The following is a 15413-nucleotide window of genomic DNA, read 5'->3' on the forward strand; positions in this document are numbered from 1 at the left end:
GTAGCTCTACGGACAATTCCTTTGACCTCATGGCTTAGTTTTTGCTCTGACATGTACTGTCAACTGTGGGACCTTATATAGACAGGTGTGTGCCTTTCCAAATCATGTTCAATCAATGGAATTTCCCACGGGTGGACTCCAATCAAGTTGTAGAAACATCTCAAGGATGATTTAATGGAGCTCAACTTTGATTCTCATAGCAAAGGGTCTGAATACTTATGTAAATAAGGTTTTTCAATTTTTTATTTTTAATACATTCACAAAACAAAATCTAAAAACCTGTTTTCACTTTTCATTATGGGCTATTTTTATTTATTCCATTTTAGAATAAGGCTGTAACGTACATTTTTTTCAAAAAAGTCAATGGGTCTGAATACTTTCCAAATGCAATGTATCTCACGAGGCCTTATTGTGAGGCCTAATTTTACCCTAATACAGTATGCCACAGAGACTTTGAATACCGTATGTTAAAATGTAAATGTGACTAACTTTCCAGTTTTGGAAAGTTGGAAACAGGATGCACCTGAACTAAATTGTTCGTGTCTCAGAGCAAAGAGTCTGAATACTTATGTAAATAAGGTTTTTCTGTTTGTGTTTTTAATACATTAGCAAAAAAAAACAACATGTTTTCGCTGTGTCTTTATGGGTTATTGTGTGTTTAAAAAAAAATATGATTTTAGAATAAGGCTGTGATGTAATTTTGGGGTGGAAAAAGTCAAGGGGTCTGAATACTTTCCGAAAGGCACTGTATATTATCCATGTTCTTGTTCCACCAGGACTCTAAGAAACACAAGGTATTACAGTTCTTCAGGTCCCGTTGATAGGATCGTCTCCAACGGAACTCGTGATTGTATGTTCGCCAATAGAACAGAGGGTGGAGGTGGTTTATTTATGTAGTTTCGTCAGGGTGCCCGCGTGTCGGCCTCACTTTCTCTTTTCCCAAATCTCAGGGATTAAGGGCTGGTCCGGGTGAGCATTATGTCTTGCGCTGCCGACTCGTTGAAGTGGAAATCATCATCAAAATCGAGGTTAGTGATTGCTGTTCTGATGTCCAAGAAGCTCTTTTCGGTCATAGGAAACGATGGCGGAAACACAAAATAGCAGAATTGGTCAGACTGGCATTCCTCTCCTGAAGGCTAAGTCAAAGACCCACGCACTGACAGTTATACAAATACTGTACCACACACACAGAAACAACATCCTACAATTGTTTATTTTGTGATTGATCTGTGCCATCTACTGGAAAAATACTCTAATTGACATTTTCATATGGCTGCGGCCACACAGAGATGCATGAGCGCAGATGAAACCTTATATGCATTCATCAGTTTTCTGTTTTTGTCCATCAAAAGTTTAACTCAATGAAACTATCTTAGGACAAGTTGCATGTGTAAAAAGACAAGACGACTTGTGCAGTTTTTGTCTGACAATAATCAACGGAAAATGCAAAAGCATTTGCTCAATCCGGAAGTTTTGGACACAACATATCTATGTGGCTGTAGCCTAAATGACAAAAGTAGGAATGTAATATATGAGTTATAGTTCTATTTTCCATATGTGAGTGAAGTAACATGAATTTACAAATTCTTAAAATAGAGCAGTGGAGGCTGCTGAGGGGAGGACAGCCTTGCGGTAATGGCTGGAATGAAGTAAACAGAATGGCGTCAGACACATGGAAACCATGTGTTGGATGTGTTTGATACAATTCCACTCCAGCCATTACCAGTAGCCCGTCGTCCCCAATTAAAAGGTGCCACCAACCTCATGTGCAATAGAGTACTCAAGTTATGCTCTTGGGCCAGAGAACTCAGGAAAACACAGAGGTAGGAGACACGGATCACAGAAACATGTGAGTATGGAAAACAGTTCCCTGAGCCCATCGACTCTCCAACAATACGACAAGGAAGAGACTTCGGTGTACATCCCAAATGGGAGCTTATTTCCAATATAGTGCACTACGTTTGACCAGAGGTACACTACTGTTCCTCACACAGTTACCAGTGCTACACCATGTCATTGTCAAGAACAAGACAGTAATCATAGTACCCCTTACAACAATATGTTGCACTGTTTCATATCTCCTCAGAGTTATTCATCTTTCAAACATAATGCATCATGTTAAATATACAGACAATTATGTGTTCAAAGACATAAGTATTTATAAAAACGATGCACATCAATTATAAATATTTCAGCCAATGTATAAAACCCACATCTTTTAAAATCTGTTAATATCTGTTGAAAGGGACACCAGATATAGGCTTTTGTCTAATATAACAAACGTGGGCTGTACGCAGAAGATGCCTGCTGGGTGTCGACGAACGGAGACGATTCAACATGTAGTATTGTCAGGAGATGAATAAAAAATAGCAGACGATACTCTGTTGTCATATGCAATAGAACGGTCACTCGCTAATTTTAACCGATCAGCGTGGTCTGATTTGTCTAAGACATCAGTGCTCTAGCTTTAATCTTAAACTCTATGATATGGTGCTACTCCATGGTGGGGCTTAACTATTAAGTTGATGCTAAACAAACCCAGTCGATTGTAGCAGTGCTTGACTGAAATCCTTTTGGGTGTAGGTACAGTTTATATTGGTGTGTTCCGGCCCAAGTCAAGCACGGGATTGTAGAGTATCCTATGTTTCACTGATGATATGAGTTCAAAAGGATTCGCTGAAGTGATTGAAAGTGACCCTATTCATTGTTGAAAGCCTTTTACTCGGCATGGCATGTAAAGCCAGACTAGTAATGCTGTGTGATTATAGGGTAATATCATATAGATTACAGTTAAACAAATAAAGTTGTTGGAAAAAATGTCCTAAAAATACTAACATACATGACAGATTCCCTCCCTTTACAATGACATCCAGATCATATACATAAATATCAGTGGTGGCTGGTGGGCGTCAATATAGGAGGGCGGGACCATGTGTTTGATACCGTACATTCCAGCCATCACAATGGTCTCTGCCCATCAGCCTCATCTGATAAGCAGACTTCGTTAATATAAGCATTGGTTTTCTTGAGAAGATTAAGTCCTCGTGCACTTCAGGGTCAAGTTTCCTCTAGGAACAGATCTATGATCAGTTCAGATTTCCCCTCACCTAATCTTAACCATAAATGGGGGAAATGCAAAATCTGACCAGCGTCAAGGTGAAATGTCACCCTACAACCCTGGTGGCAGGGTAAAGATGTTGCTACTGTGCTCCCCTCTGCTGGTAGTTTGCCATAATGCAACACATTAGTCTTCTCTACATCGGCATTTAAGTGCAGTATGTACCAGCAGGACTAACTGTATGTCTGTGGTGTGTGAGTGTGTGTGTGTGTGTGTGTGTGGTGTGTGAGTGTGTGTCTGTGTGTGTGTCCAAGTCTTATTTCTTCAGTGATCCAATCATCACCTTGGAGACGAAGTTGACGATGGCACTGGCAGGTTGTTCGGGGTCGTGTTCAGCAAACAGGTGACACACATTCTCCGTCCCACTCATCGACTTCCTCGCCACAAAACCAAAGATCCTGACAGGAGGAGAAACAGCAGAGAAGCTCAGTAAGCCTTCAGCTTCAACAGCCAAACAGGAGAATCGAGGGTCATATTCACTAGCAATACAACAGAAACATGGGACAAAACCAAAGATCCTGACAGGAGGAGAAACAGCAGAGAAGCTCAGTAAGCCTTCAGCTTCAACAGCCAAACAGGAGAATCGAGGGTCATATTCACTAGGAATACAACAGAAACATATGGGCCAAAATGGAGAGGGACCTTCCTGAATTCTTCAAAAAATAAACTATTGTTTTCATTGCAAAACATTTCCTCTTGCTATTCAGCAAATACTTCAGAAAATACAAGTTATTGTGGGATAGAGAGAGATTTGTAAAGATAGAAAGACAGCATGTGAGACACAATGAGAAAGGGGGATCGAGAGGAAGACAGTGCATAAGAGAGAGAAAAATAATGACAGGCGCTGAAGTGAGGGAATGACTTACTTAGCAGAGGAGCAGCCATCTCTTGTCCACCTTGTGAGGAGAGAATAGTTAGTTGCCGTGCATGATTATCTGAGACACACACACCCACACAGGAGTGCACAGTACTCACTTGCGGTCCTGTGGGTCAAGGGCACAGAAAAGGACGGTATTGACGGTGTAGTGTCTCCTGAAGAACAGCCTACAGACAGAGAGAGACAGTGAGGGGTGAGTACACTGTAGTGTAGGTATACAATATCTGTCGTAAATATACTGTCGGAAAAAAGGTTTAGATGTTTTATTTTTTATTTTTTTATTTCACCTTTATTTAAGCAGGTGAGCTAGTTGAGAACAAGTTCTCATTTACAACTGCGATCTGGCCAAGATAAAGCAAAGCAGTGCGACAGAAACAACAACACAGAGTTGCACATGGAATTAACAAGCGTACAGTCAATAACACAGTAGAAAAAAAAGAGTCTATATACACAGTGTGTGCAAAATGCAATAAATAGGCCATAGTAGCAAAGTAATTACAATTTAGCAGATTAACACTGGAGTGATAGATGAGCAGATGATGATGATCAGATGATGGTGTGTAAGTAGTGATATTGGTGTGCAAAAGAGCAGCAAAGTAAATAAAAACAATATGGGGATGAAGAGGGGGATGACCGCGACAGCTTTCCAATCTTTAGGGATCTCGGACGAAACGAAATAGATGTTGAACAGATTGGTAATAGGGGTTGCAACAATGGCGGCGGATCATATTAGAAAGAGAGGGTCCAGATTGTCTAGCCCAGCTGATTTGTACGGGTCCAGGATTTGCAGCTCTTTCACAACACGATATATTACATGCAGCACATACAACTGGAAAGTTAGTCACATTTACATTTTAACATACGGTATTCAAAGTCTCTGTGGCATACTGTATTAGGGTAAAATTAGGCCTCACAATAAGGCCTCGTGAGATACATTGCATTTGGAAAGTATTCAGACCCATTGACTTTTTCGACATTTTGCTACTTTACAGCCTTATTCTAAAATGGAATAAATAAAAATAGCCCATAATGAAAAGTGAAAACAGGTTTTAATAATTTTTTTGTGTGAATGTATTAAAAAGAAAAAATTGAAATACCTTATTTACATAAGTATTCAGACCCTTTGCTATGAGAATCAAAATTGAGCTCAGGTGTACACTGTTTCCATTAAATCATCCTTGAGATGTTTCTGCAACTTGATTGGAGTCCACCCGTGGGAAATTCCATTGATTGGACATGATTTGGAAAGGCACACACCTGTCTATATAAGGTCCCACAGTTGACATTGATTGTCAGAGAAAAAAACTAGCCATGAGGTCAAAGGAATTGCCTGTAGAGCTCCGAGACAGGATTGTGTCAAGGCACAGATCTGGGGAAGGGTACCAAAAAATGTCTGCAGCATTGAAGGTCCCCAAGAACACAATGGCCGCAATCATTCTTAAATGGAATAAGTTTGGAACCACCAAGACTTTTCCTAGAGCTGGCCGCCTGGCCAAACTGAGCAATCGGGGGAGAAGGGCCACGGCCAGGGAGGTAACCAAGAACCCAATGGTCACTATGACAGAGCTCCGGAGTTCCTCTGTAGCGATAGGAGAACCTTCCAGAAGGACAACCATTTCTGCAGCACTCCATCAATCAGGCCTTTATGGTGGAGTGGCCAGACAGAATAAACTCCTAAGTAAAAGGCACATGACAGCCCGCTTGGAGTTTGTCAAAAGACACCTAAAGACGCTCAGACCATGTGAAACAGGATTCTCTGGTCTGATGAAACCAAGATTGAACTCTTAGGCCTGAATACCAAGCATCACGTCTGGAGGAAACTAGAACCATAAGCATGGGGGTGGCAGCATCATGCTGTGGATATGTTTTTCATGAGCAGGGACTGGGAGACTAGTAAGGATCAAAGGAAGATGAACAGAGCAAAGTACAGAGAGATCCTTGATGAAAACCTGCTCCGGAGCTCTCAGGACCTCAGACTGAGACGAAAGTTCACCTTCCAACAGGACTTCAACCCTAAGCACACAGCCAAGACAACGCAGAAGTGGCTTTGGGACAAGTCTCTGAATGTCCTTGAGTGGCCCAGCAAGAGTTTGGACTTGAACCCATGGGGGAACTGCAAGGAAATATGATAATCAGTGGTGGAAAAAGTACCCGATAAGTGCCTCTCTGGGCCTTTAATGACCCCAGAGAGTCAGGACACCCGTTTAACGTCCCATCCAAAAGACGGCACCCTATACAGGGAATCACTGCCCTGGGGAATTGGGATATTTTTTAGACCAGAGGAAAGACTGCCTCCTACACCACTTCCAGCAGAATCTGGTCTATCATTCAGGGACTGACCAGGGCCAACCCTGCTTAGCTTCAGAAGCAAGGCAGCAGTGGTATGCAGGGTGGTATGCTGCTGGTGAAAGTCAACCAGTAAAATACTACTGAGTAAAAGTCTAAAAGTATTTGGTTTTAAATATACTTATGTATCAAAAGTAAATGTAATTGCTAACATTTCCTTAATTATCAAAAGTAAAAGTATAAATAATTTCAAATACCTCATATTAAGCAAACCAGACGGCACCATTTTCTTTTATTTCTGGGAGAGCCAGGGGCACGCTCCAACACAGACATATTTACAAACAAAGCATGTGTGTTTAGTGAGTCTGCCAGATCAGAGGCAGTAGGGATGTTCTCTTGATAAGTGCATGAATTTGACCATTTTCCTGTCCTGCTAAGCATTCAAAATGTAACGAGTACCTTTGGGTGTCAGGGAAAATGTATGGGGTTCAAGCATTTTGCTAATCCCGCAATAACATCTGCTAAACACGTGTATGTGACCAATAACATTTGATTTGAGTTAAAATAACATTATTTTCTTTTGGAATGTAGTGAAGTAAAAGTAGACAAAATTATAAATAGTAAAGTACAGATACCCCCAAAAACGACTTAAGTACTTTACGCCACTTATGATAATGAAGACGGCACAAATGTGCCTTTTTTAATGTACCACCGCAGTGACAGAGCCGTTAGTTCCTTTTAGGTGTCATGAATTAATCATTGCGCCTTATGGTGGGTACAAATATGTACCTTCGTTCAATACATTGCTTTTCTGCAACGTATTGGGAAACCGGAATGTACCTTCAACGTACGTTGAGAACTAGAGTGTGACGATTGTATCTTAATATTCAAAATATTGGGTACAAAAATGGACCCTCGTACTCTTTATCCGCACATGTACCAAAAGGGTAACGAACAATACCATGTGTTATCATTATCTGTACCTCTGAAGGCACATTATCTGTATTTGGGTATATTTGTTCCCCAGGGAACAATACCATACCCTTATTTTGTAGGAGGTTCTTTATTTTATATGTGTGTGCATGCATACGTATGCATGCTCAAGCGTGTGTGTGTGTGTGTGTGTGTGTGCTCACATGAATGCATGGCATGCCACGTGCATGTGTGATCATGCAAGTGTGCGTATGACTCACTTCCTCTGATTGTCGGTGAGAGTGATGCCCTGTGTTGAGACTTTGAAATTAACCACAGTGGAGGTTGGAGGAGGGTCCATGGCCAGAGTCAGACTGGCTGCCTTTTGTACAGCCTGGTACCCTGTCAAAGACTCCAGCTCTACTGAGCCCAAGAACCACACACTGCAAGCTAGGGAGAGAGACACACACCAGTTACACATTGTAACACACACACGTTATACACTGTAACACACATACAGACTGGTACCCAGTCAGAGACTGCAGCTCTACTGAGCCCATGAACTACACGGAGAAGCATACATTTTACACAATGAAAGATGACACACACACAAACACACACACAATGTCAGAGAAGAGGAGAGCTGAGACTATAAAGTACCTGCTCCCTGTTTGAGTAGCTCAGCAGCAGAGTTGGTTACTGACTGTGTTGAGGGATCACTTGTCTCTTCCAGAGGGTTTGACAACACAGGAAGAAAAGGGAAGTTTAGTTGGAACTGATATAATTGTATTTATAAAAACACAAGGAAAGACACACACACACACACACACACACATTCTTACCTCTTTCGGGGATGATGAGTTTACAGGGCAGGGCCAAAGGGGTAATGGAATGTTGACAGACCAACGCAGTCAGACTTCCTGTGAGGAACAGAATGCACTGTCTCAGATGCTTCAATATACCTTTCCATCTAGTCATTGGTCAACCAAAAATATTTTTGGGACCAGATTTTGTGGACCTGTTTAGCTGCACTACTGAGTATGTCCACCAGAGGAATACATTGTATTACTTCACAAAACTGAACATATGCACCCACACAGTACACATATGCATAGAACCCAACACAAAACACCATAAAAGAACAGAACAGAACACGCATACGTAGGCACATAGCACAACACACATGAATATGTCCTCACCAAAGTAGGGTTCATTGGGACAGCCCTTAAGCTGCACCCCTTTCTGTGTGCACTCAATCAGGAAGTGCCTAACCAGTTCATTGGATAGGTCGCCACCCACTATGGAGATAGGAAGTGACATCAGAGAGGATTGGGGAAATGGCAAGTGCCCTAGGTACAGATCGAGGATCAGCTTCCCCTACCCTAATCCTAACCTTAAATATTTGTGGAAAAAAATGCTAAAATGACACAGGATCAGCATCTAGCGGCAACTTCACTCTACACCGCCCTGGACTGACAGAAATATCTCATTAGAAGAAAGTCAGAAGTGACATATAACTACAATAGTAAAATGTTATGACATATTCGAATGAGACCATGTTGGAAACTCTCTGAGTTTGCGTCCCAAATGGCATCCTATTCCCATAGGGCTCTGGTCAAATGAAGTGCACTTTATAGAGAATAGCATGCCATTTGAAATGCAGTAATTTGTGGCCTATCACACCCACCTTTCTTGCTCTGTGTCAGGACAGAGGGAGGGGGTGTGGCCACCTTCATAGCCAATCCGTAGGCTCCGCGGAATGAGTGACTGTCCCTGACGATGAAGGATCCAGGTTCTTTGTCCTTCAGCACACCGATGGCTACAGAGCACCACAGGAGTCAAAAAACAAAGTTTAACACAGTCACAACACCCATGTCATAGTCAGTAGCAACTGTGATGCCCTTTTCAGACTACTGAGACAAACAGAGCCAAGCCAAGCCGAAATGTGCTGCTCTGGCCTGGTTGCACAATGTGTAATGCACATCTAGCATAATGGCTGGAACTGTGCTGGAAAGCACAGTGTGAAAAGAAAATATCAAAGGCAACACACACACACACACACACACACACACACACACACACACACACACACACACACACACACACACACACACACACACACACACACACACACACACACACACACACACACACACACACACACACACACACACACACACACACACACACACACACACACACACACAAAGAGAGAAAGAGTTCTTGCAGCACCCGTCTAATTTCCGGAAACAATATTTACCTTGATCTCTGGAGATGTCAGGCTTGTACCAGAATTTGGAAGTGTCCTGAACAAACTTCACATTGTCCTGCTTACTGGAAAACGGGTCTGCAACACAACACAACACACAGACAGAGACAGCCACTTGGTGTGAAGAGAGAGAAAGAGAGAAATAGAGCACTATAGCATATAAACATATTTTTTGAGACACAGTGAACATCGTGTACGACAGTATGATTGAGTGTGAATTCAGGCATGCCATTGTCTTTTAATGTACGAGTGAGAGCCAACGTATAGCTGTCTATACATGTTTACAACATGGGACAGACTGTGTAATGAGGTTTAATTTTTCACATGCACAAGTACATTGAAATGCTTAACTTGCAAAAAAACAACTACATTTCAGATAAATGTCAGCTACTGTACATACAGGGTCAGTACCAGCACCAAATGTACAATAGGGAGGGATAGTGGAGTATTTGAAGTAGATATGTACATGTAGGCAGTGATTAGGAGAAAGTGACTGGTAGGAAGCTAAATGATAATAATAATAATAATATTAAACAGTATGGCTGCAGCAGAAGTGGTGGGTTGATGTCTGTGTGGTGGTGAATGTGTGATTGCAAATGTAAATGTGTGGGTGTGGGTGTGGGCCAGAGTGTCCGTGTATGCGTGATTGGAAGATGTACATGGAAACAGGGCTGAAAAGTGACTGGTAGCAGAAATACTTATGGTTATATAGTAATGGTAATATATAGAGTGAAACAAATCAAAGCACATTTTATTTGTCTCATGCGCCGAATACAACAGCCTTCCAGTTAAATATTTACTTACAAGCCCTTAACCAACAATGCAGTTTTAAGAAAATACCTAAAAAAAGGTCAGATAAAAATAACAAATCATTAAAGAGCAGCAGTAAAATAACAATAGCGGGGATATATACAGGGGGTACCGGTACAGAGTCAATGGGCGGGGGCACCGGTGTCAAGGTAATTGAAGAAATATGTACATGCAGGTACAGTTATTAAAGTGACTGTGCATAGATAATAACATAGAGTAGCAGCAGCGTAGAAGTGTGTGTGTGTGTGTGTGGGGGGGGGGGGGGGGGGGGGGGGGGATGCAAATAGTCTGGGTAGCCATTTGATTAGATGTTCAGGAGTCTTATGGCTTGGGGGTAGAAGCTGTTTAGAAGCCTCTTCCACCTAGACTTGGCACTCCGGTACTGCTTGCCATGTGGTGGCAGAGAGAACACTCTATGACTAGGGTGGCTGAAGTCTTTGACAATTTTTAGGGCAGTTGCCATACCGAGCAGTTGCCATACCAGACAGTGATGCAACCCGTCAGGATGCTCTCAATGTTGCAGCTGTAAAACCTTTTGAGGATCTGAGGACCCATGCCAAATCTTTTCAGTCTCCTGAGGGGGAATAGGTTTTGTTGTGCCCTCTTCACGACTGTCTTGGTGTGCTTGGACCATGTTAGTTTGTTGGTGATGTGGACGCCAAGGAACTTGAAGCTGTCAACCTGCTCAGTCCTCCTTTTCCTATAGTCCACAATCATCTCCTTTGTCTTGATCACGTTGAGGGAGAGGTTGTTGTCCTTGCACCACACGGTCAGGTCTCTGACCTCCTCTCTATGGGCTGTCTCATCATTGTTGGTGATCAGGCCTACCACTGTTGTGTCATCAACAAATGATGGTGTTGAAGTCGTGCCTGGCCGTGCAGTCATGAGTGAACAGGGAGTACAGGATAGTACTGAGCACGCACACCTGGTTGAGGATCAGCGTGGCGAATGTGTTGTTACCTACCCTTACCACCTGGGGGCGGCACGTCAGGAAGTCCAGGAGCCAGTTGCAGAGGGAGGTGTTTAGTCCCAGGGTCCTTAGCTTAGTGATGAGCTTTGAGGGCACTATGGTGTTGAATGCTGAACTGTAGTCAATTAATAGCATTCTCATATAGATGAGTACCAGTCAAAAGTTTGGACACACCTACTCATTCCAGGGTTTTTATTTATTTTTACTATTTTCCACATTGTAAAAAATATAGTTTAGACATAAGAACTATGAGTAAACATGTGGAATCATGTAGTAACCAAAAAGGTGTTAAACAAATCAAAATATATTCTTCAAATCAGCCACCCTTTGCCTTGACAGCTTTGCACACTCTTGTCATTCTCTAAACCAGCTTCACCTAGAATACTTTTCCAACAGTCTTGAAGGAGTTTCCACATATGCTGAGCACTTATTGGCTGCCTTTCCTTCACTCTGTAGTCCAGCTCATCCCAAACCATCTCAAACCATCTCATCTCAGCTGTGACCAAATATCTTGCGGCCATTTTAGGAATGTTGACGCTCTTCTTGTTCTAGTCTGTCTGCATGCTCATCTGGTCTTTCCCTGTGCTCCACCTCTAATTTCTGTTGTTCCGATTTTGCCATTAGTTCTATCTCCCTCAGTTGCAAGTCTATGGGAATTGACCTACTACCCACAGGACCCTTTTCACCAACATCCCTCTACGTAAGGATTTCCTCCTCCAGCAGAGCAGCACCGATCAACTCTTTGACTGCTGATTTTGGATGGCCAGACACCACCTTGATGTCATAATGCTTTGCAGTGACGAGCAGATTCGCCTTTGTACATTTATCTCCCATGTAGGATTTTCCACAAATGTTTCCAACTTAAGGCCCATTGGCTTTTTTTATTACCCTGTGTGTTTATGAAACATTTTAAAATATTTCCACCAATCAGTGACGGAAACTCTACCCAAAAGTGTATTCTGAACACTCAAATATCTGGGCAAAGCAAAGCTTCAGAGTAGGTGATTAGAGCAACTACCATACTCATGGGACACTAGATCCCGGACGAACCCCCATTTTGTTACGTTTCCACAAGACAAACTCAAAATGTCTCTCACAACAAAGGGAAATAACAAAGAAAATCACTGACAACCAAACAAAACAGAAAGGGGTTCAAAAGGGGTTCTGAAAAGCACCCATGTGGGTGCCCACTGAAAGTTGGAAAAGCCACTAGTAAGAGGTTCTAAAAGACACCCACCATGGATGCCCACTAGGTTTGCCTCCAAAAAGACAAACTAAAAGAAAAACCCACAACAACTTAGGATAGGGAGTTAAAAGATGGAGCCAAACAAACAGGGGAAACACCAAAACACAAACAGGTTGAGCTCGAAATCGCACCACAGATGAGGTGAGGTGTAGCTCTCCCCAACATCTCTCAAGCTCCACTGGAGCACTGGGCCAGCCACGCCTAAATAGCACCTGGGTCAACACAGGTCAAACACCTTCCCAGTAATGAGTTGGCAACCAGCACAGGTGTAACACACACGGACTGACGAGGTGACACCAATCAGCGCACCCTACGTGTTAACAAGCTATACGTGCTAAAGTCCATCCTCAAAACATAAATGGAAAACCAAAGCCAGTAACAGAGGACGGATGATTTTTACTCGCTACACTTTTCAGCACTCGGCGGTCCCGGTCTGTGATCTTATGTGGCCTACCACTTCTCTGGTGAGGCGTGGTGCAACTAGACGTTTCCACTTCACAATAACAGCCCTTACAGTTGCCTGGGGCAGCTCTAGTAGGGCAGAAATTTTACTAACTGACTTGTTGGAAAGGTGGCATCCTATGACGGTGCCACATTGAAAGTCACCGAGCTCTCCAGAAAGGCAATTCTTCAGCCAATGTTTGTCTATGGAGATTGCATGGCTGTGTGCTCGATTTTATACACCTGTCAGCAACTGAAATAGCTGAATCCACTAATTTGAAGTGGTGTCCACATACTTTTGTATATATAGTGTACATGTAAATAGGAGTAATAGCAGGAGAAATAAATAGATACTAATGATAATGGCAATCAATAATCAATTAACAGCATTGTAGTGATAGTAATACATCTAATCAATAATCATTTTAGAAGCAGTGTAGTTGTGAGGTCGTGTGTGCCGTTGGGTGTAAGAGTATGGCTTCAATAATGAGTGTGTGAGTGAGCATGTGGTGCCTGGAGAAGTGGGTATACTCAAATTTTGCCAAAATGTTTCCAAATGGCCCTCCCAGCTAAGGAAAGGCACCCCGTGTGAAAGATTCTATGAGAAACAGTGACACACTCAATGACCTAAATAATAAAATCCCAAATTGGTCTTTCACATTCAGGCTACCTAAGTTGTACTGTGCAGTAGGCTAATAGTAGGGCTACACATTTTTTCAGGTTTTCGTCCAAAACAATGCTTAATCCACATCAGGAGACCACTTTTGAGGTCTGGAAAAATCTAAGAAATGTAGGTTTTTGAGAGTAGTTACCCTTTAATTCAAGTGTGCAGGCTGTTAGCACTATTGTCTCATTAACAGTGTTTCTGTTGCACATGAGATGGAGTTTACATTGGAATGGGCACTGGATTGACACCAATGCTCATTCTGACAGGTAGGTATATACCTAACAGGTGGGTATATATACTTAGCTATATATACTTAGCTATTTAACATTTAATAGAGAAGGTTTTTGGGAAAGCATTTCCGTCTACCTAAAGACAGTTAAGCCTATAATTAGCGTTGCTATATTTTTCCTGTTCCTTAATAGTTTGAATCCTTCATTTTTTGAGGCATGTCTTACCTTGTTTCAAAGTAGCCTATTGACAAATTCCGACCTTTTGTTTGGGCAATTCTTTTTTATAAAGACTAACTCTTATGCATTCTCCTGTTCTATCGGTTTTCTTTCAGCTTTCTTTCATTGTCTAGCAGCCGAAGGCTTTATCCTAATCATATTAGCAACCCATGATAGTTGTTGCATCTTTAAATCCCCCCTTTTTCGAACTGATATTTCCATCTCTGTCCACCAAACCGCTCCCATGTGCGGTGTGCATTTTAGAAGAGTGGTTTCCCGCAAATGGCATGTTGCAACATTCACACATAGGCGTACTGCCGTGTGTATTTTGCTGTGCCTAAAATGTGAAGAAATAATAGTTGATCTGCATTTTAATATAAACATTCCTATCTGTTCCATCAGCCCTATTAATTGATACGGCATATACCTCCAAAGCACTACTTTGATAAGTATCAATCGGGATTAAGAAGAGAGTATAAGCAATGTCCACCACACCACTGTGTGTGTAAGTAAGACAGTGAAGGTGTATGTGTCTGAGTGGGTGGAGTCCTGTGGATGGGCATAGAGTCAGTGTGGGTAGTCTGTGGGAGAAGGAGAGCAGTAGTTGTTAGCCATTTAACAGTCTTATAGCCAGGGGATAGAAGCTGTATAGGAGTCTGTTGGTCTGAGCCTTGATGCACTGGTACCGCCTGCTGGACAGCAGCATGGCTGTAGTCTTTTGCAATTTTTCTGTCCCTTCTCAGACACTGCCTGGCATGTACATCCTGGATTGACAGAGCTCACCCCGAGTAATGTGCTGGGCCGTCCATAATATCACCCTCTGTAGGGCCTTTTGTTCAAGGGCGGTGCAGTTGCCATGCCAGACGGTGATACAGCCAGTCAGGATGCTCTCAATGCTGCAGCTATAAGTTCCTAAGGATCTGAGGGGCTATGCCAAACCATGCCTACTTCACAACTGTTGTGGTGTGAGAGGACCATGTTAAGTCCTTAGTGATGTGGACACCAAGGAACTTGAATCTCTGGACCGTCTCCACTATGGCCCAATCGATGTGGATGGGGGTGTGCACCCGCCCTTGTTTTCTGTAGTCAGCTCCTTGGTCTTGCTGAAGTTGAGGGAGAGACTGGTAGACTGTCTCATAGTCAGTTGTTGGTGAGGTTGAAGAGGGCAGTGTGGAGTGGAATAGAGAATGCGTCATCTGTGGATCTGTTGGGGAGGTATGCAAATTGGAGTGGGTCGAAGATGTCTGGGAGGATGGAATTGATGTGTGCGATGACCAGCCTTTCAAAGCACTTCATTATTACAGGTCGGTAGTAATCGTAGCAGGATGCCTTAGAGTTTTTTGGGAACAGGAATGATGGTGTGTGTGTGTG

The 15413-nt window shown here is 42.6% G+C and overlaps 1 protein-coding gene across 3 annotated transcripts in view; it reads right to left on the bottom strand.

Annotated features, from left to right (window-relative positions):
* Nucleotides 1-1196: 1196 nt before the first annotated feature.
* Nucleotides 1197-15413, bottom strand: part of LOC110521773 (tensin-3) — a 66496-nt gene continuing 52279 nt past the window's right edge. For 2 of the 3 annotated variants that reach the window (XM_036968974.1, XM_036968976.1), the window contains exons 8-16: nucleotides 9454-9540; nucleotides 8881-9012; nucleotides 8393-8491; nucleotides 8036-8113; nucleotides 7854-7919; nucleotides 7475-7643; nucleotides 4094-4162; nucleotides 3985-4014; nucleotides 1197-3516 (exon numbers count right to left, since the gene is read on the bottom strand). In XM_036968974.1, coding sequence (XP_036824869.1) covers nucleotides 3375-3516; nucleotides 3985-4014; nucleotides 4094-4162; nucleotides 7475-7643; nucleotides 7854-7919; nucleotides 8036-8113; nucleotides 8393-8491; nucleotides 8881-9012; nucleotides 9454-9540 — 872 coding nt within the window. In that variant the 3' untranslated portion in view covers nucleotides 1197-3374. The remainder of the gene's footprint in view (nucleotides 3517-3984; nucleotides 4015-4093; nucleotides 4163-7474; nucleotides 7644-7853; nucleotides 7920-8035; nucleotides 8114-8392; nucleotides 8492-8880; nucleotides 9013-9453; nucleotides 9541-15413) is intronic. The other variant, XM_036968977.1, reaches the window with a different exon arrangement.

The sequence above is a fragment of the Oncorhynchus mykiss genome, chromosome 30, assembly GCF_013265735.2.
Source record: "Oncorhynchus mykiss isolate Arlee chromosome 30, USDA_OmykA_1.1, whole genome shotgun sequence".
Classification (NCBI taxonomy): Eukaryota; Metazoa; Chordata; class Actinopteri; order Salmoniformes; family Salmonidae; genus Oncorhynchus; species Oncorhynchus mykiss.